General features: G+C 35.9%; 2 protein-coding genes and 1 long non-coding RNA gene across 25 annotated transcripts in view; 1 reads left to right on the forward strand and 2 right to left on the reverse strand.

The window, feature by feature from the left end:
- Positions 1-1,504: 1,504 nt before the first annotated feature.
- On the reverse strand, positions 1,505-16,932 carry LOC110836059 (alanine aminotransferase 2-like). 5 transcript variants are annotated; one of them, XM_022076885.2, is made up of 13 exons: positions 16,796-16,932; positions 13,496-13,718; positions 12,895-12,984; positions 12,431-12,539; positions 11,748-11,878; positions 11,237-11,350; positions 10,454-10,583; positions 9,646-9,725; positions 8,649-8,769; positions 7,789-7,910; positions 7,272-7,457; positions 6,786-6,934; positions 1,505-6,031 (listed from the first exon to the last, which is right to left on the reverse strand). In XM_022076885.2, exons 2-13 carry the CDS (start codon positions 13,667-13,669, stop codon positions 5,941-5,943), a joined length of 1,497 nt encoding a protein of 498 aa, XP_021932577.1. In that variant the 5' UTR covers positions 13,670-13,718; positions 16,796-16,932; the 3' UTR covers positions 1,505-5,940. The 5 variants fall into 5 exon arrangements, with proteins under 5 accessions (XP_021932577.1, XP_021932578.1, XP_021932579.1 ...); XM_022076886.2 differs by having other exon boundaries at positions 16,791-16,930; XM_022076887.2 differs by lacking the exon at positions 16,796-16,932 and adding an exon at positions 15,227-15,245.
- Positions 16,933-17,126: 194 nt separating this feature from the next.
- Positions 17,127-25,741, forward strand: LOC147872336 (uncharacterized). Of its 4 annotated transcripts, none has more exons than XR_015537514.1 (5): positions 17,127-17,389; positions 18,069-18,209; positions 19,147-19,316; positions 19,564-19,669; positions 24,343-25,741. It is a non-coding gene; the product is annotated as an uncharacterized LOC147872336 (long non-coding RNA). The 4 variants fall into 4 exon arrangements; XR_015537513.1 differs by lacking the exon at positions 24,343-25,741 and adding an exon at positions 21,788-23,060; XR_015537512.1 differs by having other exon boundaries at positions 19,147-19,669.
- LOC110836020 (protein FAM135A) overlaps positions 19,448-27,718 on the reverse strand; it is a 49,782-nt gene continuing 41,511 nt past the window's right edge. For 14 of the 16 annotated variants that reach the window (XM_087357564.1, XM_087357577.1, XM_087357568.1 and 11 more), the window contains one exon: positions 19,448-27,020. In XM_087357564.1, coding sequence (XP_087213690.1) covers positions 26,815-27,020 — 206 coding nt within the window. In that variant the 3' untranslated portion in view covers positions 19,448-26,814. The remainder of the gene's footprint in view (positions 27,021-27,718) is intronic. The other 2 variants (XR_015537508.1, XR_015537507.1) reach the window with 2 other exon arrangements.

The following is a 27,718-nucleotide window of genomic DNA, read 5'->3' on the forward strand; positions in this document are numbered from 1 at the left end:
CGGCAAGATGTGGCTTCGTATTCCAGAAAGTCCGTGTTGTCTCGGACCAGAGGACGGCTGTACCGACCGAATTAATGGCTCACCTCAACCCCTCCAGCCAGTTCCGAAACAGTACCCTGAAATGACGTACGATCGCTTCGTCCCACATGTCATTTGGTTACATGATAAAGTAACTGATATAGAGTCGTTCAGTAACCTAATTACCATTATTAGGGGAAGAGTACAGATTATTTGCCGCGCGCTGTCTTTGACCTCTAGTACACTGAAACATCGGGTTTGATTCCCGTTCGAGGCATTCATTTATGGACGCCTTATTTTACATGGTGTCTTAAGCCAGGCCAATTTACTGTCCAAGGAGTCATGCTAAATGTCAAAAATTCATTATTTCAGATCTTAAATCTCAGGTGTTACGTTCGACAGAAGGAAATACAGACACGCAGTGTTAACAAGGCTCAGATTTCAAGTCATAAAACATGATTATACTTCTTTACGTGAAAGGAGAGAAGTATGCTTAACAAAGACGTCATGGTCACGTGAACACCTTCTGATGCAACACGCATGCGTGATGCAGAGCCGTCAAACTCAAGGTAAAGATATGGACCTTATTACACAACTGTTTGTTACCATTTCTTCTAAAAGTGAAAGCCAACATGCGGAAGAATATACAAAACTTGGCAACATTGAACAACGACTAAAGAAATCTTCAATCATTAATTAAAAGCAATGTCCTACTGTCTGGTGGAAGCAACATTCACTGTGGAAGGCAGTGCAAAGCATTAACTTTGTTTCGTGCATAGAGTAGATTCCTTATTGATAATACATTCACCTGGCAAAGAAATTCTCGGTCTTTTATGTTCATTACCGTGTTTACAAAAGCAAACCACTGGTCTCCATCCCGAGGCAGATGAATCCAAACAAAGTTAAAAATTAGTGACTCAGATTGTACTATTTACTTAGTATTAGGACGATTGGGGTAAGATAGGCGGGACATGTAGTATGCTTGTGAGACTTGAGAAGTGTGCACTCAGTTTGGCTGAGAAAGCCCGAAGGGATGAGACAACATGGGAGATGTAGGCATAGGTGAGAGGATATTATTAAAACGGATGTTGAATAAAATATAAGAACAAATATGAGCATGCAGACCTATTACTGGACTGAAATTGTATTAGCTCTGCTGAAAACACTGATGATGAGATGAAGAGAAAATAAATGTATAAACAGTGCCATCAACTGTTAAAAGTATGAATATGAAAATGGGGGGTGGGGGTGGCAGTTCAAACTCTTTACAGCACAGTCCATGCTCTGAAACAAAACAGCCAACCAACCAAAAACTGCTAAAATTCCAGTCAATCTTACAAATTTAAAATATTTCAATTATAGGAAATTTTCTGAATGCCATTAACTTTTATCATATGAGAATAGGGTATTTTAAATCATACCAAGAGGCTGCTAGGTGGACTGCATGTAAGTCACGAAATGTTGTCCATGAAGGTTAAACAACAAATGGCTGTGTAATATATACATTTATTAATATTTTAATGTTGCTTTTACACTGTCCATCTTTCCCAATAGGAAAGAAGCCATGTGTAATGAAGAATAACTGAATAAATAATACAAGTAGAATAAAATGCATCAAAATACACCTATATAAAAGTACAAACACAAACATAATTAAATATTATAGTTCAGTAAAAGAATTCATTGCTATAGTCACTGAGGTAAAATCTATCAAAATGGTTAAAAATATATAAAACAAAAAAATATGTACATGTCACAAAACAAATAAAAAGCTTATGAAAAAGATATTGTTCAGAATCTCATAATACTGCACTACAAATGGATTAAGGAATCTTGGTGGACATTAAACGCTAAGTATTACGAGCATGCAACGTGGGATAGGATTTATCGTATTTCCTCCTTATTCAATCCAGCCAATGGCGTCCTGTACTACATAATACATTTTAAGTGATACTGAAATAAACACAATGCACTTGTAAAACTCTTTCAGTGTTATTGTGGTAGCACTGAAAATTAAGTGCATACCAAATTACTGTAATTTTCAATCACAAGATATCTTACAGGTCTGCATGGGCTGAGATTTTAGAATTTCATCCAGTGCAACCCAAGGAACATAAAGCCCGAGCCCGAAGTCTATCTTCAAATACGTTACCTGTACCAGACCTAAACCCGACTTTTCATTAACGCATAAATGCCAGTAATCCTTGAATGAATTATTTAATGATGCACTAAGAGTATCTATGGCTATTTTGGCTTTTAAGGATTGGTACAAAGATATCTGATACCTAGTTTGTAAGGTGCTACTCTGAGTGATTTCTGGGAGGGGGGCAGTTATGAAAATCTCCAAGAAAATCAAGTTGGTGTAACTCATTTATAGAGCTCAACAGTGTCACAAGCATGACGAGTGCAACTACAAATAAGTTTTCTTTACAAAAGAGAATGGCCCGAGAAAGGTCAGAATGTTCTACGTTACTTTCGATCGCTATCATCTGAACCGGGCCCAAACCCGGTCCAGATTAAAACATGATCTGTGCTGAGGCCCAGGCCCATGCAGACTTTTACGATAACTGATATGATACAGGAACACTGTGATGTGAATCCTCACATCTGAAGTCTGTCCTACCACAGACATTTTCATCAATGAGCGAGTTTGTGACCTAATAAAAGTTAGCACCCAATATATAGCCACAACATAGATAAAATATGGTAATGTCTATGGTTAAAAGAAAAATACGTGGAAAGAGAAATTCAGCATGATGAAGACCACATGTAACATGTTTATACTAAAAGTATGGAAAAAATCCGCATCACGAAAAGAACGCAAAATCACATATTTCCAAACAGATTCTTTGAACTGTGAATATACGTCATAATCCCAATCATCAAGGTATGCCAAATTCAATGCAACCCATATCACCAAATTCAATCTACAATATTGCCACTAAGTCCTAAGATAAAAATTTATCATATAATTACATTTCTAAATTTGTCATTTTGTTGGCACACAATGGTAATCATCACTGCTACCTGAAACAATGATCTCCAAACTACTGACTGCTATATCAAACCTAGAAATGGAAGAAATAAGTTCTTCCTAAACATTCTGAACCAACAAGTCTACATGACATCACAACCCAGAAGACTACCATCCACATACATAACCTCAAATCTCAGTTACCACTGTCATGCAGGACCAAGTTACAACTGAACATAGGTTTGTCTTATTAATATATCATACAAAATGCTTCAAGCACCTTGTACACACCAAGAAACCTGAATCTAATATTAATTCTCAACTCTAATTTTAATTTTACATTTAACATTTTGTGGACAATCTCTCCTTTTTAACTGCCATTCATTAGCAAATGATATGCCCAATTGTACTTCCATCAATTAATCCACTGCATATTTAAACTGAGAAAAATTAAAGAGAAGACAGATACTTAACAACTCTGATTCACTGACCTTTCAGAAGCAGTCTTAATGGTTGCCAAGCCATGCAGTATTTTTGTAATAAAGTAGAGTCCGGTTAATTGGGCCATCAGTTAATCGGACCAGCCATTTATTTGGGACAAATCTTAAAGAACAAACCTTTTTAACTCTTTACATGGAACTTCACATAATTGGGGCAAAGTGTTCTAGTCCTGATGTGTCCCAATTGACCAGAATCCACTGTACATTCTTAATATCACAGATCTACTTGATGCAGTATAGTTTAAGCAAATTTGTGTTTTGCAGGATTTAGAGCTATGCTGCAAACCTTTTAATCTCATATCAATAAACAAAATAATTTAAACCACGCATTATTTTAAATTCATTACCTTGAAACATTAATGATAAAATAACAGAATTTTTGTTGATACAAAAGACTTCATCACTAGGAAGTATCTCTGTAGTTTGCTAATAACTGATTACATGGCCCAGGGTCTTTCTTGAAATATATATATGCAATCACAACAGCTGACCACCGCTGGATTTCATACCGAGCCAGCTGATGCAAAAGTAGATTTCTGAGGTTCAGGCAAGGGGCTGAAAGTGGAGGTATATTATTTTAAGAATTTGAAATTCAGAGAAATAGAAGGTCCAAATTTGGAAGTTTGTTAGGACTAGACTGATGGTACATCCAAAAAACTTAATTCCATAACCCTAACCTTACTTTTAATGAATCTTCATCATATAAGAAAAGAGAATTGAAATGCCATACTATGGTACTACAGGCCAGCCTTTAACTAGTATCTAATGGCTTAGTGACACACTAATGTAACAAACAGCAAATTGGACTGTGCATACGCCATGATGTAGGGATATTAAAGGTTAACATAATTTTTATAGAAACAAATTTTTTTAAAACACCTAAAAATTCTGCCAACTCTGAACAAAATACTGATTGAAAGGTTAGTCATTTACTAGGTATAAAGGTGATTCAAAAGTTTTACCCTTGCTTATATTCCATGAAACAACATAGGGACATGTAGGTAAAGCTCTACTCATTTCTAACCATGTCACTAACTGGAGGTCGGTGGTCAGGTACAAGCTCTGACCACATTACCACCAGGAAAATAATCCCCACCACTTACTGAACAGAAAATTGGTCAGGGCCCCAGAGCTTATCTGGATATGGGGTAAAAAGAATAATCATGGTGCCTGTCCGGAATCAAACCCTAGATATCCATCCTGTAGCTAGTCACTTTCCTGATTGAACTAACTCAGAACTGCACTGATTATATGTAAAATAAATTATGGAAGACTTAAAACTTTTATATATTACAGACAGTAGTCACTAATAAGGGCCAGATATTCACTAATATATTTTTTAATAAAATATTAAATATAATTCCCCTTTTTGTATAAAATAACATTATAATTATTATATTTCCTGACATTTAATTATGGCACATAAATAATTAATTGACTTTTGGTACAAAAATACCAACTCGATGGCTTTTTAAAAAACTTCACAGTTGCTCAGATGGTCAGGAAATTTGCCCACCTGAAAGTTCATAACTGTGTCCCTAAAAGCCCAACACTGGTCCCTATCCTGAGCAAGGTGAATATAGTATACATGCTCATTTCCTATTTTTCTAAGTACTCTGTTAATATTCAACCCCTGCATCAATGCCTGGGTCTCCCAAGTGGTCCATTACCACAATATTTTTCCAGACTATTCATTAGTATATGCTTCTATCAACTCCATGCATGCTAGATGCCCCTCACAACTCACCCGCCTTAATTTAATAACCCTAATAATACTACATGAAGCGATATGAGGTTATTAAATAAAATCTTGGTCCTACCTTATCTGCAGCCCTACTAAATCTAACCTCTTATAAACATGAAACAGATTCTGGAAAGAGAATAATTTTACATTTTCATATACAGCTTGAACAACAGTTTTAAAACATGTTAAATTGGTCTATTAATCTGCATGTGTTGCAGCTCAAACCTAATATGGTAACTGGTGACTAGATGCTTTAATATCAGTTATTTAAGATCACCACTATAAACAACTGAATACTATAGCATAACATTTCTATGCACTGCAATTCCTAATCTCTGCAAACAGCATTTATCAGGATAACAAACTCTGGATATTCAAAATGGAGACCAACAAGAATTCTCAAAAGAGATTCCTAAGATGAAGTCAATATTGCACACAAAAATTCCAAGCACCTGCATCATCATATTCACATCAGTGTTCTCTTTCCTCAGTTTTGCAGACCAACTCTGAACTTCATCTTCCGAACAGTTTGCCATTCAGAACAATCTTACTCTTTAACAATAAATGATACGTAAATGTGTGCCCAACCTTCAATTCAATATAAATCACATTAAAATGTCTTCATGACACCTGTATAAAACATAACATGATTAAATTGGCTGAAAGGGAAACAGGAAGAGAGGGGAGCCCAATAACTAAGTTTCTTACTTATATTGTGTGAGAAACTTTAAGTGGAACTCCTTAAATTTGTTCAGCATTATCTTCAACTTATCTGGTTGGGGGAGAATTGTAGTCCTGAAACAAGAGTCAGTAAAATTATCCCTGTGCTTAAGCACTACATTATAAACATATATCCATGGCACTAAAGACCTTCTTAACCTCAGCACTAGAACTCGTTAAAAATAATTAAAAGTTCAGCTGTGCTGAAGCACAAGATCACAGATAAATAATAGATTCTAAGGTTATTTAATGACAGTTTCAACTGCACATAAAAAGAAAAATCTCTCATCCTGTGAAATTGAAGGGTTAATGGGTTAATGCAGCAGTAATATTATGGCTTGATACTCAGCCAGTATCCACTTAAAATCACAGTCCAGGTGTTATGGGCTTCCATGGTTTTCCTCACTTTCTCCAGGCTGAGGCCAAAACAGTAGACAGAAACAGCCCACAAAATATCTCCTTTCATATCTTTACACAATCCATTCATGATCACCTCAACTCATCTGTCACTAAATAACCTCATGCCAGTAATTATAAATCAATTCATGCATTAAACACCTTGGCAGAGCATCAAAATAGTGAATAGCCAGAACATTAAAACAATGCCCAAACATAAGAAAACATGAGGGGTAAGTAATTTGGACACACACAGTTAAAAAATTCAGTAACTCATTATGAGTGAAAATTGCAATCCCTGACGAATGACTCAGGGGTAAAGCAGCCAAAGCATGAAACGCCATTTGGTGCAAATGTTAAGAATGTGTGGATCTTGCATCCACTCTCCATATGCCTTCACAGTATAATGCTTAAGCACAAGAGCAACACTTACCTGAAATGAAATGTGCCAGCTTTCTGCCCAAAGCCAGAACCAGGTACTATACAGATGCCTGTATTTTCAAGCAGCTGGAATGCATAAAATACATCAGCACATTGTCCCAAGGATTCTGCCTTCTCAATAGCTTTCTTTGGTAGATCAAGCTGCAACAAACAAGTTAAATTCTTCAAAATGAAGGATCAAGGTTAAACATCATTAACACTTTGTACAAACTGAACATTCTTATTTTAAATATGAAGGGTTTTGACGACGGTAGTTTACACTTGAAATTATTCATTGTCAGGACTTTTTCCATCGTCTGTTCTTTAAAACCATGACGTTTCGGAGACTGATTCTGTCTCCAAAACGTTGTGGTTTTAAAGAACAGACGATGGAAAAAGTCCTGACAATGAATAATTTTAAGTGTAAATTCTTATTTTAACCTTCCCAGGCAAAACTAGACAATTAACACTTCCAACTGTTGCATCAAAATATTTTTACCTTTGGGAAAGCATACATAGCGCCTTGAACTTCATTGCAAGATACTCCTTCAATACTGTTAAACGTTTCAGCAACCATCTTGGCCCGTTCTGCTAATGAATTCAGAACTGCTTTCTTTTCCTTTGTAAACTCTTCGTAGGAAGGCTCACCTGGCACCGGTGGATTCACAACTACATCCATCACACTCTGCAAAAGCACATGACATACTACTTCTCAAGTATATTAAATTTTCAGTCAAGATAACAATTTTATCCACTGCCTCACATCTAAATATAATTTCACTTGGTTATATTTTTCAATGCCATAACATACTGACACATTATATTAGATATTTTAGAACTGACTTGATGATTTTAAGATTTCAACATAAACACAAATACAAAAGATGCGAAACAGACAATCTAACATGTACACAATGGCTTACACTTTTATTAGAGTGTGATACTAGACAGATTATACCTTCAACCAAAAGACATTCACATGGTGTTCATTATGTTGCATGTTGTTTCTTACACACCTGTCCAAGAACTGTTGGACACAACATGGCAGAGATGGATTTAAATAACATTGTTCTGACATCAGGTTCTAAGTTGATAACTTCTGAATAACCACCACGTAGACCACACTCTCCCATGTACCCTGAAGCATATAACAGAGTATATGAATGTGAGCCAATGCCATGAATGTTTTCACACATATTACAATAAAATAACAATCAAAAAAGGTCATTTAATAAACAATGATTATGTAAGATGGCTGTCTTCTGGATTGTTGTGCCATTGCATTGCCCTGAAGATGGAGAAAGCAAGGACATCTGAAATGTTGGTAAACTTCTACCAGACTACATGGCACAACAACCCAGAAATTAGCCATCTTCAGACTTGCCGCCGAGAAAACCTTAAATTCTACGATAATTATGTAATTTATTCTTCTTCTACAAGTATAATTTTCAGCAAAAGGTAGGTGTTGATGGATGACAAGTCTTAAAGTCTCTGTTGATCACATTATTTAATCTTTATGACAGTTCATTCCTTCCCTCTGCTTTAATACACAAACCACTTGAGTAAGTCATTTTAATGTGAATCAATCTTTCATCATTTTTCAAATCCCATACATAATTTATATTCTTTTCTGGGTATTCTGTTTACAAGTATTCTTTTAACATGTCCAAACATTTGCAATCTTTCCATCTGTTAATTCCTTTAAACATCCACAAACTTCAAGTTCACTTCCAAATGTCTCTTTTGTGTAATTTATAATATCAACCCATACTACTTATTAATTTGTATTACACACTCCAATCTACCATATTTAAGATATTCCATGTTCAGAAGAACATATAAATATGTTCACAGTTTCAAAATTCAACCTCTTTACCTTTTGAACATGACATAAATGAAGCCAACTCCATTTTGTGATATGGTTCCCCCATCTCTATCAGAACTCTCTTGAAGGAATGGAACTTGCTCTTTGGATCATATACATTGTCCTGATACACCTGTGTTCAGACATAAACATTTGTTAGTTTATAAAAAATTACATGTATATTATTTTATTTATCTATGGTTTTCTTAATAATGCTCTCAATAGGTACTATCCCAACATTCTCCACAGAGATGTATCAATTCCAAATGTTCTGCCATATTCGAAGGAACATATCACTCCACTTCTTTTAAAAACTTTGCATTCATAACTGATAATGATGATGTATCTACGATTTTTAACAATTAATAATATTTACATTAAAAGACTTGAATTACCAATAAGCATAACTACGGAATGTATATAAAGAATTATAAAACATTTTTAATGCCTCCTGGGAAAACTTAAGTTGCCCAGAAAGTCAACTATGTGGCTTCTGTTTCATCCTGAATATGAAATACCATAAAGCAGTATCAATGAATATAATTGTTCTTAACATATAGGGTATTTCAAAGTCTGCAGGAATGGAGAAAGTATCAAGCTGCTCTGATGCATAAGGTAGTTGAATATATGTTCACTTCAAATACCAACTACCAATTCTTCAACAATCTGCCATCTTGGTATTGTTTTTATCGTTGATACTTAAATTTTTACAAGTAGTCTAGATATAATTTACTGGTGGAATCATGAGTGTGTTGCATCTACAAGAAAGAAAAGGTACCTACTGCTGACAAATTTTTTTAAAAAGAAATCAGATGAACTTTAGTGTCACTGGTTCCCAGCGTGTTAGACATGGATGCAGCAGTGTTTGATTGCCTGCAATGACTGAAGTTGTCTCTACTAGATAAGTACGAATAGGAATGTGTTACAGACTGCACCTAGAGTTATGAAGAATGGGAGAGCGCATTTGGTGTCCTCGACTACTTTATCTGTATTCCGATTCTTTCCTCACCTCATCTGCAAATATAAAGAGTTCTTCCTTGTATGCAAACTTTATAATTTCTTCTATGTTTTCTCTGGAAAGCACCTGACCTAAAAGCAATAAATTGTGTCACAATAAGTACAAAGCACCAAACTGCATAAGTGGAAAGCTTAATCAGTCATACAAGCTATTTCAATTTGAAAGTTCAAAGAATAATTCTCAACAATTCAAAAATTTCTTGACGCCACTATTTAAACTGCTGAGCATATATACTGTTGCGGTTAGAAACACACACAACAGCCATAACGTACTGCTGTACAGACTACAATCTAATTTCAAGAAATAATATTCTTTCATAGTGGAGTCTATTCAGGTTATAAAAATATGCACAGAAATACACAGCAACCTGAAAGTCTCCAAACAGTTCCAAAGAGAGATGAAGTGGATTATATCAGTTCAATATGTAATGTGTCCATTTGATACTACATATGACCCAAAAGCTATCAACACTTCCTTGATAAAAGTTCATCACAATATTAACTGATACAGAAAGGTGAAAATAAACAGTGAGTACTTAAGTATTTAGAAGGATATAGTCGTAACCTGCTTTCAGGCACTAACACAGCACTAATATAAAGAAAATGAAAGAAACCAAAAGAAACACCAAAGAAACCAAAACGTGGCTTAAACCAGGAATCTCATAAATACAGGTCCACAGTGTAATTGCTACACTAACTTGTTCAGTTACATATATATGTATTTTCAGAAATGGTACTAGCAAATTTGAGTCTGACTATAGTAGCAAAAAAAATAAGAAACAAGCCAGTATGCAGAATACCTGTAGGATTTCCAGGGTTGATTACGACAATGGCTCGTGGTATACAATGCTTCTTTGCTTCATCTAAAGACCGCTGCAGCTCAGCTATATCCATTCCCCAAGCTCGTGATTCATCTAAGTAGTAGCCAATCTGAAATTGAAGAGATCAGAATGATTATCCCTCACTGCAGAAGCAGCAGGCAATACAATGTGGTTATATTGTACATAGTTTCAATGTCTGAGGTACACTAGAAGTTTCCATCCAGAAGAAGTGGTGTTTATTTTAAGCTTATCTTTACCATCTTTGGGCACTGACAGTCATGTCATCCTGATTGAAAAGGAAACTTGTGTTTTCACAGCTAACAGTAACATTGAAGATTTCCGTCTTCTGGGTTGTTGCGCTGTGTAGTCTGGTCGATGTTAACCAACGTTTCAGAGGTCATACTGCGTCCGTCATCATTGCCCTGATGACGGAGGCAGTATGACCTCTGAAACGTTGGTTAGCATCAACCAGACTACACAGCGCAACAACCCAGAAGACGGAAATCTTCATACTCATCGCCCTGATGACGGAGGCAGTATGACCTCTGAAACGTTGGTTAACATCGACCAGACTACACAGCGCAACAACCCAGAAGACGGAAATCTTCATACTCACCGCTGTGAGAACCTCAAGTCTTAAACAGTAACATTACTAAAATATGTGTGGCCATGTCTTTTGTGGAGGGGAGTTCGGGTAATTAATCGTTCACTTCAATTATCAAACATCATGGGATAAAAAGCAGTTACCATACAAACACAGACCTGGTGCATGTTGAACTCAGCCAGTGTCGCTGAGTACAGAGGGTACTGGGGAATGGGGACCATCACTCCGCTCTTCTTGCCATCAACTTCATTAACCAACAGCTTCATCACTGACTGACAAAAATCAAGAAAAAGGCAAAATGTAAATGTCATGAGAGCTTAGTAAATAACGTGATCAAATAATCATGAAGATATTAAACAAGAGCTGAAAGGTATATTTCAGTTCAGAGCATACATTTTAACCCGACAGTTCAATATCCCTAATAACAAAGTCTACATTAAATAGTATTATCCTGAGCTAACTAAAACCACTTACACATACTCACATCCCATCTCTGTAAGATTAATTTTAATATTATTTCCATCTTAATCTTCCAAGAGTTTTCCCATCAAAGTTCAATGAGCATTTTGCTTCACTCATCAAAGCTAAATGTTCTGTCCAGAATAAATAACAGCCTCATTTGATTATTCTTATTCAGTTGCATAATTAACAAACTTCCTCATGCATCACCTTGATAGCATCAGAGGCTCCAGCCGACAGAATGATATTTTCCCAGTTACTGCCAATCCCATCTCTCCTCTCTATGTATTGTGCAACATGTCTCCTTATGATCTCAATACCAGGGGAGTCTGTGTATGATCCTGTAAGAAATGTTTTTAAAAAAAACACACTGCAATTACAACTGCATAGGCCATACAGCATCAGATAGGATGACAATGATGTGGGGAAGAAAGTGATCAGGGTCTACTTTAAGGTACTACTTCAGTGACTAAGGGGAGGAAAAAACCCTTGGCCAGACAGCCTGGTTTAAACACAAGAATCAAACATTTGATTTCCTGGAAATAAGGCAAGAGTCCTAATCACCATTACCTTGTAGTTTTCTATGATATACAGAAATGGAATAACAAAGAAAATAAAAACTGAAGACTTCTATAGTGCACTTGTAATTAATAAGAAAAATTACATTCGTTTCAACTTCAAATTTTTAATTTAATCAAAATAAGACTTTTATTGGCATTCATACTGAAAAGCACTACTTTATACCATCTCTGAAAATTCCTCATTGAATACATGTTATGCAGAACACAGTTTGGCAATCACTTATCCCAAATTATCACTCCTTGTCTAGAAGACAATCTGCAGTGTAAACATATCTGATTCAGATCACTAATTTTGACAATATGGAAACTCACCAACGCTTCCACCCCTGCAGCCAGCCAGGATATCTTTTGCTCGAGCCTTGGCATCAGTTGGGAACCGGGGGTCATCAAGAAGTGCTGGGTAAGAAACTAAGGCGAGAACCTGGTAAAAAGACAATAACGCATGCAAGAACAGGGTAGTGCCACAGCTGGGGGCACAACACAAATTAAGATAGATGTGCAATGCACAGTGGCACATGTATGTCTAGGTAACAAATGGAATGTGCAGTATGCTGAAATATTTAAACATGCATGAATATGACAAAAAAGTGTAATCATATGTTTTGAAAGATGATTACTAATTGAGAAACTGTAGAAGAAAATAAGTTTTAAGTTAGGGAACACTTCATTTTTTTAGATCTATTTCATATTGCTGAAATGACAATGGAATTGATCAAACAACCTGTACAGTTGAGACAATTGTAAACATGGCAATCAGTGAAGACAATAATTCTAACCTGCCTGATAAATGTGAGTGGTTTCTGTCCCATTGCATGGCAGTCGCCAATATTGGCTTTGATCACTTCAGAAAAGGGCTTCTTGACTCCCTGAAACACATTATAAGATCTCAATAGCAGAAAAGCAGAATCAGAACTGCAAGTTTCACCTTCCTCATTTGGTTTAGATTGACTTGGCTGTGCTAGGTTTGGTATTAAGTTACTATACTTTAATTTAGGTGCTTGGCTTGAACCCAAATTGCATTCTTCAGTTTTGTATGAAACTCAGACCATATGACATGTTTATATGTAGCTTGTCATAATAAAGGTCCTCACTTTCCAATTATATACAGGCAACTTTCATTTCCTGCACATCAATGTTCCAATTCAAAATGTCAGAAGTGTCACTGTATCATTAACGCATGCAATGAACACATAACCTAACAAAGTAACATAATTGTTCTCAAATATGCTGGACAAGATACCCTTCAAAATACTGTGCGTTTCTTGTTACAGCTATTCCTGCATTCTTACCTGTTATCCATGAATGCGTTCTAAAGGTAACGAAGTGACTTGGCAGCCCTTCCAATAACCCCTCATGTCAACACGAAGGTTATCTTACCTCCTGTAGTTCCTTTTCGATTTCGGATGCCCTGATTACAAGTGGGCCTCGTACTGCATACTCCATTCTCTTTAAACATGGATTCATGTTCTCTATTGTCACAAAACATTTTTCTGTCCTCTCTAAACAGTTACAGTCACCCACGTCCTTACCACCGGTCGCCATTGTTCGCATAAAATTGGGCCAGCCTCTGAATTGTCCGCTCCTATTTCTAGCCCACCCGCTGCACCGAGTAAAATTCCCCATGTTGATAACATGATTAACAACAGATGTAAAGAACAGCGAAGTGGACATAATGATAACTTTGCTTGGAAATGAATAACTGTTCCTAACGCGATGTCACAAAATCAATGGACCCTCCAGTTCTGTACATGATATATTATTTTATTCTATTTATTTCATATTTCAAGATTAAATAAAAAACCTAACCTTTGGAGTTCAATATCAGTATAGAATACACCGACCTTCGACCTCAAAAACACACAACTAGTTCTATATCTGACATATATCTAGTATTTCATCACCAATCTTTGAGCACAGATCAGCTACCAAGCAAGGTCAAACGCGTTCCGCTTCTAAAGGTTAGGAACCACTGCACAATGCAGTAAATAACAGCTGTTCAACTGCAAGGAATGAACTGGTTGTGCACTGGTGCTAAATGTGGAGAATCGACAGCATAGCCCAGAAAAGACAGAGAAAGAGAAACCACCTACACAATTGGCACGAACCCAAAAGGTACCCTCGATACCCTTGCACCCACATTCCGTAACTTTAATTTATTTACATGTAAATTTCATTAGCGATCTGTATTTCAAAGAACTTACAAAGCTGTATAAATTTACACGTAGGAAAAGTAATTTCGCTCCTCGCCAGTACTCATACACTAAAAGTCTATTTAAAATGCAACAGACCACAACAACAACTACCTCCAAGGCTCCTGCACTATATCAACATGTTTTGGCTTGATTGCACCTCCCCACCAAACAATAATTTTTTCGGTCTATGCATAAAATGTGACAACACACTTCTTGGTTAACGAAGAACAGGTCAGTGGCCATCCACCTATCTACAGAGTGGGTGGGAAGTAGGCATTGATAAATGGTTATAACCTCTATATTTCCAATGCAGCGATTATTTAATGCCTACTTACTTCCCACCCACTCTGTACATAGGCTACCTAACAATAAATTACAGAACGTACGTACATCATACGCAGCATCTGAAACTCGCCGTTTAAATAACAGATATTGCATTTGGGGGTTGAACACCCAGACAAAGACATTTATAAAAGTAACATATACAATTATAGTTGTCTACATCAATGCCAAGCCACTAATCAGACAGAGAATTTAAGGCAAACAAAAATAGCTTCTGCCACGTATTATCTGTTTCAATGTAATTGGCTAAATCTTAATTTCAATGTGTAACCTCAGTACATTTTAACTGGCGGGAATCATACGAATCTTATTACCTATGTGTTTTGATTGTACAAGGCGACAATTGTTTTACTTTGGCATAAAAAAGATTCAATATAAGCCGGAACATGTAGGCGAAAGGAAGGCATCATGCCACGCCAGACAGGCATATATTAATAGAAATGGTAGATATACAGGAGACTAAATTCTTTCGCCCAATTGGTTTGACAAATGTGCATTATTAGTGTTCATGCGCCCAAATGTAACTGTTCATGTCTGTATTGAGCAGCACCAGGCCACATGTAGTCGCATTTACCTGTTTCATTAGTAATAATTACTTCACCTATGACATTTTATAAATGTCTTTGATGTGTAGCTGCACGATGTCTTCCTTCACGTCCTCATCCAACGTATCCACATGGTCTTTCCACATCATTTTGCGTGTAGAAATCCCAACTACTGCATTAAATTCTCGATCTTTACTTCTCCCTTATATATCCAGCTAAGGGCGATAAATTTCACATCTGCGGCTTCTCTTGTTATTCTTTGTCTCTGCTTCCCACGCTTGTTTCTTCCAATCAATACTTTTCGTAATTTCAAATACGTATTCCTAATCATTAATGGAAGTGGGCCTATGTTAGCCTAAAACGTTGGCACACAGCATAAATACTACATGGCACAACGACCCAAAAGACAATCGATAAGACGTTTCCTTTGAATGGGCACTTGGAAGATTGAGGAGCTGGGAGTAAACAGTGTCTCAGGATTGTGTCCAATGACGGACTTCAATGCTATTCCACCAACACTCCGCAGTAATTATTATAGTGGCATAGCTTGTTCAATTTAACGGGATAGAAAAGCAGGTAGCCACCGATCAAAATCATTTTGCGCGGCTGTGTACGCTGCATTGTTACGTGTTTACACTGCTCATACTGTGCTCAGATCGGATAAATTTTATTTTGGTTAGAATACTGGATTATATAAATGATGCCATACATAACCACACTAACTTCCCTCCTTCCCCGTCGGAACCAACAGTTCAGAGAAAAACGTATCCCAGTGCCACTTCGTCCACTGCAAATCCCACTGGACCGAGCGGGACGCGAACCCGGGCGGCTGCAACAAGCCGGTGACTTGAGTCCATACAAGCCACATAGTGATGAGCATGTGAATCACTACTTGTACTTACAGTAATGCAGCATCGGGGTAACAGGTTCGAATGTCTGTAGGGTTACATCTATTCTAGTTTTCCTTAAGCGGATACCGGGACAACACCTCAAACCAGGCCAAAACCGCTTCTTTTCAAATCCTCACCTTCTAACCCGTCATGACTTCATATAATTGGACGAAATCGAATTGAAAAACCTACGAACGATTCTCCGACACTAACTAGGGACTTGTTTTCACGGCGGTGAGTCCGAAGACGGCTGTATTCTAAGTTGTAGTGCCGTGTAATTTACAGAATTTGTTTCGTATGTAAGCCAAAATTTAATTGGCGAATTTAATGTTGGCCAGTATCTGTTCAACATTACCCAAAGTTTACATTAAACTCAAATGCAGTTCATAAGAATTGGCACATTCTCTGAAACACCTTATTTTCATTTCACACATTTGTCAGTTTGGTGTAAACTTAACAAAATCCAAGGTGACATCTTTATTCAACATGTGCTCTTTGCAACAGATCTGTAGTGCGAAAATACGTGTACTCCAAACGGGAAGAAACATACAAAACAAAGAAAGGAAGCAAGATGCAAAGTCGAAAGAAACGAAAAGGGAGAAACTATTGGGCCTACACATTTACACTGTTGTTCTTGTTATCAACAAAGGGAAATAATCGCACGAGTTTTATACATCTCAAGCTGCCTTAAAACTACACTAACTTCACCGTGAAAATTCTTCTTTCTTCTAAAACCAAAACTTCTTCATTCCAGTTCCGTTTAGACGGCAGTATTTAGAATTCACTTTACCCTTTACTGGAAACACTATTAATACAGCAGTATTTTAACACTTTTCATCAAACCATTTTACGCGAGATAATGTTACCTATCTGCAACTCTCTGATCTCGTAGATTAAACTGAAGGCCATTACACGTTTGCTTTTGTCTGGTGTGAAGGAATTGCGTAAGTGCCAAGAAGCAAGTGCTAAACAACTGATTACTTTCCCTTAGCAACAAGACTCTTGACTGGTTTATATCTGAAGCTTTCACAAGGTTATACCATTAGCGACTTGCCTGCATATAAAAAACTGTAGTAATCTAGGAGTTATGCATGACTAGACTAACAGTTTCGATAAACAAACGATTTTATCAAATTAAATTTAAAAAAAACATACTTATTCTGACACCTTGAAGTTTGTTCTGTGATTGTGCAAGTTTCCTGGCAATCGCACAACTTTTAACAAAGAGAAACTCAGATTGCAAAATAAATGCTTAGCATAACAATTATGATGTTTCGCTTTGTTTTAGCTACTAGATTTTCGGTAAGTAAATGTAAACTCAGTTTAATTATCTCGAAAACGTGCTGAAACGCATGCATGTCTTATTTGAATTGTCAACTATTGTCTGATGTTAACCAAAATTTGCATGTTGTCAACAAGTTTCGGCATAATTCAGAAATATAAAATTTCATGAAAATCCGTATAGCTGTTCTCGAGTTATACGTCGACAGACGGGTGGTCATACAAACACGGTGAGGCAAACAGGCGCATCTTTTGTAACTTTCCATTCCAAATGGAAATAAAAAAGGTGCTGGATTACTAGTTTGAAGTGTCAGCATGTTAATATTATCCTTGTTTTCAAAACACCACTAGGGCAACAAAAACACAAATATTACTTGCTCATTTATAGAATTTGACAAAATCCCGCTTAAGTGATTGGAATAAAAACTGTATTTTATTTTACAATTTATGTAAAGAATTTAAGACGTCTACTTTCAATTTTATACAAATAGTTTCTACAACTAAAAATTACCAATTTAATTGATCCGATTCAACGATGAAGTTCAATGGTGAGGTTTGAAATTTGGCTTTTTGTTCAACTACGAAGTTTTAATACCAAAGCTTCTAGACCAGAATTTGCCACTGGTCAGAGTACCTGTCAATGATCAAGAACAAGTTGAAGTGCATAATACTTGAATTCAGATTACACCATTATGTTAAGGTCAAACTGGATGGCTTGACAACCAAGGAAGGAGAAGGAATTTCAAAGAGGCAAAGTAGTCTTAGTGCCTAAACACTACACCATGAAGATATATACATAGTCTATTTGATTATAAAACTTCACATGCCATCAAACAGAAGAGTAAGTATGGATTCAAAGAGGCTGTCGATTGTTTAACATTCTAGAAAAGAATTACCTCAGCAAAAGTGACATTTTTTGAGGATTTATTGCCACACAGAATTTCAGGACCTTAATTTGACGGCACTAGTCATTTCCATGTTCCACGTATCAAGTATGCATGGCCACTGATATTACTGAGAATAAGATATTAGTAATAAAAAGTACAAAATTTAAGTGGCATCTAGTAACGTGACAGTCACACTAATTTGTAAGTTCTATTAACATCTGCCAATTGGTTCAAAGTCGTTAAGGGTGACAGATAACACATACTTATCTTTTCTTACAAAATACAAAAAGCCAGCCAAAGAGCACAATTTTTTCTTTACAAAAAAAGTGCCAGGTGACAAAGTAGAGGGGAGACAATTTCGAGGTGGAATACAGATGTACATTGTACTGACACTTCTTTCATGCAACACAAAGACAGACATAACAATCCCTTACAACTTTTTATCCAAGAAATGCATTAATTCTTCAATATACTAACTTTTGTTGTTTGCTTTTTTCAGAAAAGAATACACTAGTTTTTTAAGGTGAATTTTTGATAAAATAATTTAAAAACTACAAAATAACTGACATATTATGGCAATGGTAATAATTGATAATAATGCTCACCTATCTTTGAAACTAGAGTAATGGCATCCTATTTCTGGAAATTAATTACAGTAGAGTCCCGATCATCTGACCTAAACAAAACCAATGGTCGATACGATAACACAGAAGACTAACACAATATTAACACAATTTACAACTAATTTATTATACAATAAAATTATGAAGAAAATAAAATGTCATCTGATGAAGAAATATCAAAACAAAAACAGTATTTAACACAATGTAAATAAAAGAGTTTATTTTTTTTAAAGAAATTGGTAATGAGCCTCCTTCCTTTTCTTTGCAGCAAGGTCTGCCAGTGCCTGAACAGTAGCACAACTGTAGCAACCGAGGACTTAAAATGTAGAAGGTGCATGGTGGGGGAATGTTATTCATTCTGCTACATGATGTGCGACTTGATAAAAAGGAAATTCCAACACGGAACGCCAGATAAAACAGAATGTCCGACGACTTGAGGTTGGATAATCGGGACTCTACTGTACTGTCTTTAATTTTGTTATAAAAATGTAATGTTACTGGAAACAAAATAATATTATTGTTAGGAAAGTGAACAACAAAAATCAATTTCTTAAAAATTAACATACCTATGACCAAATTTAATACAATTTTTATTTTTTAAGAAAAATGTACCAGTATGGCACACAACATACTGTTATACTGCCAGAAAGAAAAGCCCTGAAAGAAGTAACATTTCTTATTCAAGGACACTGTGAAGAATTGATAAGGGATAACAGCAGATATGAATATGAACAACCAGTCATCTCCACTATCACAAGATGTTGCAAAACAACAATAAAAAAAGCCACATGGTAAGATGACCAGTATCACTATCATTCATGATAAACAGTAAAAAGTACATCCTTCTATCACAGCACTAAAACAAATCTGTTCCATTACATTATTTGTATTGAGCTCCTCTCACGTGATGTTCCTTTCCAGTGTATTAAAATATTACATGTGTACTTCCATGACACTTGAGCTGCTAGAAGACTGACATTAATGACAATACATTAAAATTAAAAATATATATATGTACCTATATACTTTATTTATGTTTTGTAGCAGTAATGAAACACTGCAGCTCAATTTAATACTGATAGTGAAATTAGGCCTTTTGGCTCAAGAAATTTCATTACATGGGTACACGAGCGCAGTCCAAAATACAACAATTTAGGTTTATAAAATCAATGAAAGTAACTTAATTTTCCGTGTATTCTTACCTCAGATATAATTAATCATTCCCCAAGTTATAAATATTTCACTTAGTAACTCTTCATTTTTACAAATGTCATCTGTTATAATCCACTTCTCCTGACACGGATTCATACTTCACAGATATAAAAGTCTGAGCAGTCACATCCTGCACCCATGGTGCACTTCAGTTCACAGTTAGTTGCTATTTCCCCTCGCTCCTTCTGTACTGACTATGATTTATATATAGAGGACCTATGGAAAAAAATAAATACTTTACTGACTTATGAGCAAATGAGATACAATGAATTTTCAGGAACTTCCTACATTCATAACACAAGGAGTTACTGTATATCTTTTTATAACACATTACAATAATATTTTCAGTTTTTACCAGAATACTGTACTACTAAAAGAATTTAACCTTCTGACAATCCTTAAGAAAAACATTGCTTATATATATATATCGTCACACTTTACCCAGTTTCAGAGATATGCATCATGTCTGCAAAATGATTAATTTATAAGTGAATGAATCTATATTTTGACCACCTGCCTAACTTGAATTTTGAGTACACAGCTGATATGGGTTTATACACTACTTGACCACTTGATAGGTTATATTAGTGACTAAAAAATTTACAGATTTTCCGTACCTAAATATGCCATAATGATACATCCAAATCTTTCTAAGAAATATATATATAATAGATTTCATTTCTGATAAAGAACAGTCAATGATAACGTATCATAGTTTTAGATTCAGAAACTTCTATCAAAAAAAGACTGACTGAAAAATTACATACTTTCAGTGATTTATTATCATACAAGATTTCCAAACCTAACTGATTGACTACCCATAGCATCACACTAACATTGTTTTATCCTCACAAGTTCACATATCTGCCATGATGGGTTTGTTAATAAAAGGGAGTCTGAAAGAAAAAAACTGAAGTGTTCTGCAGTGGAATGATGTTCACACAAAGTTTCATGATTATCAGTCAATCAGTGTACACATTATCGATTATGAGTAGGTGAACCTGTAGATGGCTGTCCCCAGTTCACCAACAGAATTCCAAAGAATGAAACATGTTCCTTCAGAATATTAAAAAGTAAATAACATCCTTGATCACAAAATGAAGTGTAACCTTGAGCTACACTAAGACAATTGAAACTGCATTTCCTTTGAACAAAATCACACAGAAAGAAAAATAAGGAATGAAATGTATTTTATAAGAATACCTACATCAATTTTACATCAACAAAACTTCTCTTTCCTCTAATAGATTGCTTGAAATCTGCTGGTAACTCGTCTTTAAACCTTTAAATTTAGTTGAATTAATATACTAATTCTTAAGGATTGTCTGAATACATAATAAATTTTATGCATATCACAGAATGTTTAAAATTATTGAAAACTGAAACTATGTCAAATACCTCACGTTAACCTTTCCAATGCTGGCATGATATTGTACAATTTTTATTGCTGGAAAGCTACATTTACTTTAACAACTGAGAGAGTAGGTTACGTTTCTTTCACCAATCTTTTCAAACACCAAATAAATTCAGATTAGGAGAACTAATGCTTCAAAATGACATCACATGCATAGCATGGAAGGGTTAAAATGCCAATTGCATGAATTACTAATCCAAACAAAGACAAACCTTGTACATAAGTGGAAGATTTATTCATCAGTCATGCACATATAATAATGTGTGTAGTTGTTCTGATTTAGGCCTAGCAAAGGAGAACAAAATCAATAAATTGTACGAGAAATTCAGTGTACAGATAACAAGATAATATGCCAGGAAAGCAGTGCTACATCATACATCCTGCATTACCCCACCAACCTCCAAGGAGACACCAACTTTGGATTTGACAGATACAACTTCCACACTTTACCATCCTGAAAAACATGAGGCTACTACAACATTTTCAGTACTTTCATAATGATGACATCTAGTGAGGAAGTTTGGTGTAAAGTGCAAGATCTCATCATAGTGGCCATTATGTTTCTGCTACGACTGAAATCAATACATTAACATTTAAACACTGTCCCGCACCATAGCAGCGCGGTCTGAGGCATCATGCTTCGGACCGGCGATACGGAATGTGCGCTGGTTCGAGTCTCGGGGGAGAAGAAATTTTCTCATGAGCTTTCGACCAGTGTATGGGACCGGTGCCAACCCAGCATCGTGAGGAAATTGGGGAGCTACAATGAGTAGCGTAATCTGGTCAAGAAAGCTAGCAATGGCTGGGGTTTGTCATGCTGACCACACGCCACCCTATATCTGGTTGGATGATCGTTCACCTCTGCTTAGGCATGTGAACGTGAGGCCAGCAGTCAAGTTAGTTGGCTTTGGCTCTCTGGAGCTGTTATGCCAGAGATTTAATTTAACATATAAACACTTGTCATCAGGCTTTCACAGAAAGAGTTTCATGTTGTAAAACTTTGGCTTTTGGGGATAAACAGAATCAAGTGTTCAAGGTATTGTAATGTTTCAGCAGTTGCAATCTTCAGGGAGAATGTCTGAGGGGGGAATCCCTTACAAACAATCTGGCAGTGGAAGTTCAGTGGAAGGTGTTCGATTTAAGTTTTTATCACCTCTTTCTCTGAACCATGTGGTTGCTTCCCATTGGATAGCAACCCACTACTTTGCTCTCCCATTACTACTTCTTTTATAAGGGCTTCCTATCACTATACTTCTCCCTCCAGACATTCACCATTTCTATTTATAACATCATATTCATATTTAATTATCCTGAAGCTGTTATATATTTTTTATGTAAGGGACACTGTTCTATGGGATCTTGCAACCCCACCCATTACCTATGCAGTAACAATGTACATGAAACACATCATTACTGAAACCCTGCATATAATACTAAGCCAATCACATCTCATCTTCCTTATAGGGTCTCCTATCATACAGGAGTTCACACTTTGGAAGATCCTCTTGCACTTATGACTGTAGAAACACCATACAATTAAAACGTTTTAAAAATTACACTGCCTTCTTATTTCATTGAGAGCATCTTTGCAGCTGCAGTACTATAATGTGCTAACATTTGAGACACTTTGTAAGTTTTCTAAAATTTCATTTTGAACAACTGTTGTTTTTATAAGTGTTGATTTTTTTTTTTGGGACATCACACAATTCAAATTCATGCCTGGCCTAATGTACCTTAAAAGGCCATTAAGCAGATACTTGTATTTGCTGACAAAGATAAAAAAAATACAACATATCTTTTTCCAATACCTTTTTGCAACAGAAATGTATTATATTACAGTCCAGTGTGGGAAACAATAAATTGAAAATAAGAGTGAAGTCACTGTAATTTTAAAGTATCTACACTCAGAAGAGGTTGTGTAAGTTTCATGCTATGATTCCACAATGAAAACAAGGAGAAGATAAATGCACTTATTTCAATAATACTCCATTAACAAAATACGAATTAACTGTGTCCAAATTGTTCCCAGAAGATGCCAGAAGCTTATGGATAACTTCAGGAAAGTAGAGTACATACAATCTACATAATTAGGCAGGAAATTTTGAATTGAGTCTGCTTAACTGTAATTATTAAGAATCAATTGGACAAAATCTCTACGACAAAAAAGTTAGAGAATAATGTGATGAAATTCATTGCAACTAACCACATTCTTGAATAGGCATCTCATTCATCGGCACATAAGCTTGTGACAATGTGACACTAGCCACAAAGATGCTCTGAGCTATATGCCCATCATGGAAGCCTCCAATCATTTTATAAATAACACACAAAGAGAACAGTTGTGGCTAGATGTGGCATGGATGGATTGCTAACTTACAGTTACAAGAAGTTTAAACCTGGACTACCCTGACACCAAATCTGCCTGTCTATCCGTCCAAGATTGTTCTGAGCAATAGATAACATGTAGAATGCCTGGTGTGGAGGGAGTCTATGTCTGAATATTGGCAATTTCATCCTATCATTGTATCACTGAGTACAAGTTTAATAAATTACAAATGACAAAACCAACATTTACATAGACATGATAAATATGATAGTCAACTGGAAACTTGTTTCACAATTAAATTTTTATTTCGGTGAATACTGCAATGAAATTAGGGACCACTGATGTTTTTCCCACATTTATGTTAAGGAACAAACATGTGAGCAAATAAATTGACATCGTTTTTGGTTTATATTCAACTCCTTCAGGAGAATAAAAAAATAATAACTGATGCTCACTCATTTGTTTTAACCCACAAAATAATTAATTATTCAACATCTGTAATATCATTCCAGACCAGACAAGAAAATTAGTGGAACGAAACAACCCAACATTCCTTCACACTGACCAACACATCAATGGAACTAAAACACATCTGCTCAAAAGATAGAAGTGACAGTGGAATGGTTCAGGAAGGTTAATTTCATAAAGATTTGCTAATATGGTGCTAGTATGGCAATATCTAGTTGTACATATATGACGAAATATATGAGATGTTGAGTGATGTGAAAGGGCGACTCCCTGCAGGATGTCATTGTGGTGTTCATGTCGGCACGGCACAACAAGGATTCAAGCGTAGTCATGTTTGAGCCTTGACTTGAGGGCGATAATGATGCACTCCAGTCAATGCTGGAGGGTTCATTGCACCAATCAAAAACAATGTCTTTATCTTGTCTCTATTAAAATCACCAGGAAAAATAATAAAAACTAACATAGGGCATTTAAACCATCTTATATGTATAACACACTAGGTGCCTGTATTTGCCTGTGATACAAGAACAATGGGTATGACTTTTATGAATAGAGTACAGTACAGTCTATTACACATTGTAATTCAAGATACTTTTGATTTAACAGATACTATGTTATAACTTTATTTTAGTGAAATTGGCAGTATTAATAAATAGATAAGAAGGAATAAAATTTGAAACCAGGACATTAAGAAAGATGTGAAAGTAGAAATATTATGAGAAAAGTTGGTGAAATAAGGATTAGTAGAATGGACATGTGTTACATGTGAATGACAACAGGATCCTTTATGAGTACTGGAAATGCAGATGTTGAATAAGCAACCTTTGGGAGGACCAAGGACAAAGTGGAGAAAAGATATACAAAAGATAGTTGGGAAAGAGCGGCTGCAGATACAAGAGGAGTGCCAAAGGACGAACACAGCATATAGAAAAATTTGTCATAATATAATCCAGTCTGGGGGAAATTTCAATGGATGACAATGACCGTCATAATGGGACACACTCCTCCAAATGCTGCCTCCAAACGTAGATTATTTGTTTACATTTATGACATATTTCTGAATCACTGACTTCTACTGAGTCCAACTGCCTTGTAGAAGAAACAAATGTTAAAATATCAACACATTTTAAATGTAAATACAGTATTCTGTTCATACACTCTAATAAAGAGGCACCTAATAATTCAAGACTTACAGCAACAAAGACTGCCTGACAAATGACAACTCAAAGTCTATAGCAACGAAATTACCAAATTAAATAAACCAAGAATAAATCAATTGACAATAAAGAATAACTGATTGGTTTCTCAGTTTACCTACATACATTTTGTTAATTGCATATGTTATATAGTAAAAATGGAAGAATTACCATGAATGATGTGAAGGAAGCAATTGTACGACTTAGTGTTCCAGATGACAAATAAAATTTCTGAGTTACTGAATCACTGATTCTCAGGTTATTTTATGATGCTGTTTCAACTCCAATTGTTATACAGTACCAAATGAAAATGTAGATCAAAGATGGCTGTCTTCTTGGTTGTAGCGCTGTGTAGTCTGGTAAAAGTTTACCAATGTTTCATAGATCCTTGCTGCCTCCATCATCAAGGTGATGAGTAAGCTGCGCATTTGGAATCAGTCAGTCAAGGCAGAGCCTTGGTTGGACCAGGGGAAGTGGAGCCAATAGGAGTGGGGGGGGGGGGGTGCCACAAGCCTGGCCAGCAGGAGGGGGAAAGCCATCTTGACTCACTACTGTGAAAACCAAAAATCCTGCTAAGGATGGGGCCGCACGACCGTACAAAGTATGTCCGTTGTACAGTCGTGTGGCCCCAGCCTAAGGGAAGATCAGTTTGTAAAGTTTGGGAAGAAAATAATCATTGCCTATTTCTATAAATTTATCAGTCAAGTGGACAGGGTGAGGAAATGAATGAAAAACCTGTCAGGACAACTAACAGTCCAGGCAAGACAGCTCTTTCAATTGGGCCTAAATGAGTAAGATAATCACCTGAATAAGGAATGGGGATTGAGATAGTTCCTTTCAATGACCCAACTGAGTAGGGTGACAACCTAATCACAGCTTCTGAAACGTTGTGTGGTTTTAAAACATGGATGAGGGAAAATGTCCAAAAATATGCATCACTTTAATGATAAACATTTGTCAAAAACCTTTAAACTGTTATGATTTATGTTGTAAATGTTGGCTTATGCAGGCACCTCACATGTTATACAGTTATAATACACCTATTAGAACATGGGTACCTATGTCACTGCACAAGACAAGATGAAAATATGTCTTCTACTATATTCATTAAACTAAGAGGAGACAAAAAATAGGTATCAGTTGTCTTGTAGAAATATTATCTTTTCCACATGAAAATTCAACAAACATCTCCTTCACTTGTCCCTCCCACAAAATAAAACTCAAATGCAATCAGATACCTACAGTCATCAATTTACACTAACAGCGGACAGTTTGATTGACCAGTGTTGCTCAGAGGCCAGGTAACGCTGAGTGGTGACCTCATCTGAAGTATTTGAGACCAGTAACAACAAGGAACTTCTCAATGAACAGTTCAGAATCCAAGACAGCAATGTGTGCTGCCCGCCCAATGAGTGAGTTGGCTGTGTTGGGGAGTGCATGGTGCACATCATAGCGCACAAATGTTACTTCTGGTTTGTTGATGATAGGATACAGGATGTTGTGAACCATTTCACGATATGCTGCACCTAAAAACAAAACGGAAAATGTGTACTTGAATGGAGTATGCACATTTATCTGAATGTGTTCTTTCCAAAATCACATTCCTTTATTGTCCTGATGTTAATTCTTTGCAGATACAAACTAAAATATAATTTTGTCTTAATCACCTTCTATGAAACTATTAAGGTAGAAAATTCAATATCATTTAGTAATGCAGACCAACACAAAGCATATTTTTGACAAAACTCATTAGGAACAGGGAAATGTAATATTTTGCCTATATTTAATGAAATATACCTCCATTAAAAAAAAGTTTCATATAAAAGTTGCAGATCTTAATGATGTCTAATATATATTATACAATGTATCAACTGCTTTGGTGACATACTATTTATTTGAAAATGTATGCAGTTAAATATGGACTTCATACAAAATAAATATGTACGAGTTTAGCATATGAAGCAGGTACTGTACACAACTGCTACAAGCTAAAACACATTTCACAATTTTTGGCATGGATTTCTCATATAAATTTCAACTGAAAACTGAACAGTACTTTTCAAAATTAAACATGCAGATGGACAGAAATGACCTTCCCATTATTAGTTCATTTACATTATTTGTTTAAGTAATGCAAAATATGCTTGTAACTTTTGAAATAGACCTGAAAACCTGTTCTTGTATCTACAAAAGATTCAATGCAACATTTGTATTTTCATCCTTT

The sequence above is a fragment of the Zootermopsis nevadensis genome, unplaced genomic scaffold, assembly GCF_977971745.1.
Source record: "Zootermopsis nevadensis isolate Lab colony 2312 unplaced genomic scaffold, Znev_1.0 Znev_ptg000028l, whole genome shotgun sequence".
Lineage (NCBI taxonomy): Eukaryota > Metazoa > Arthropoda > Insecta > Blattodea > Termopsidae > Zootermopsis > Zootermopsis nevadensis.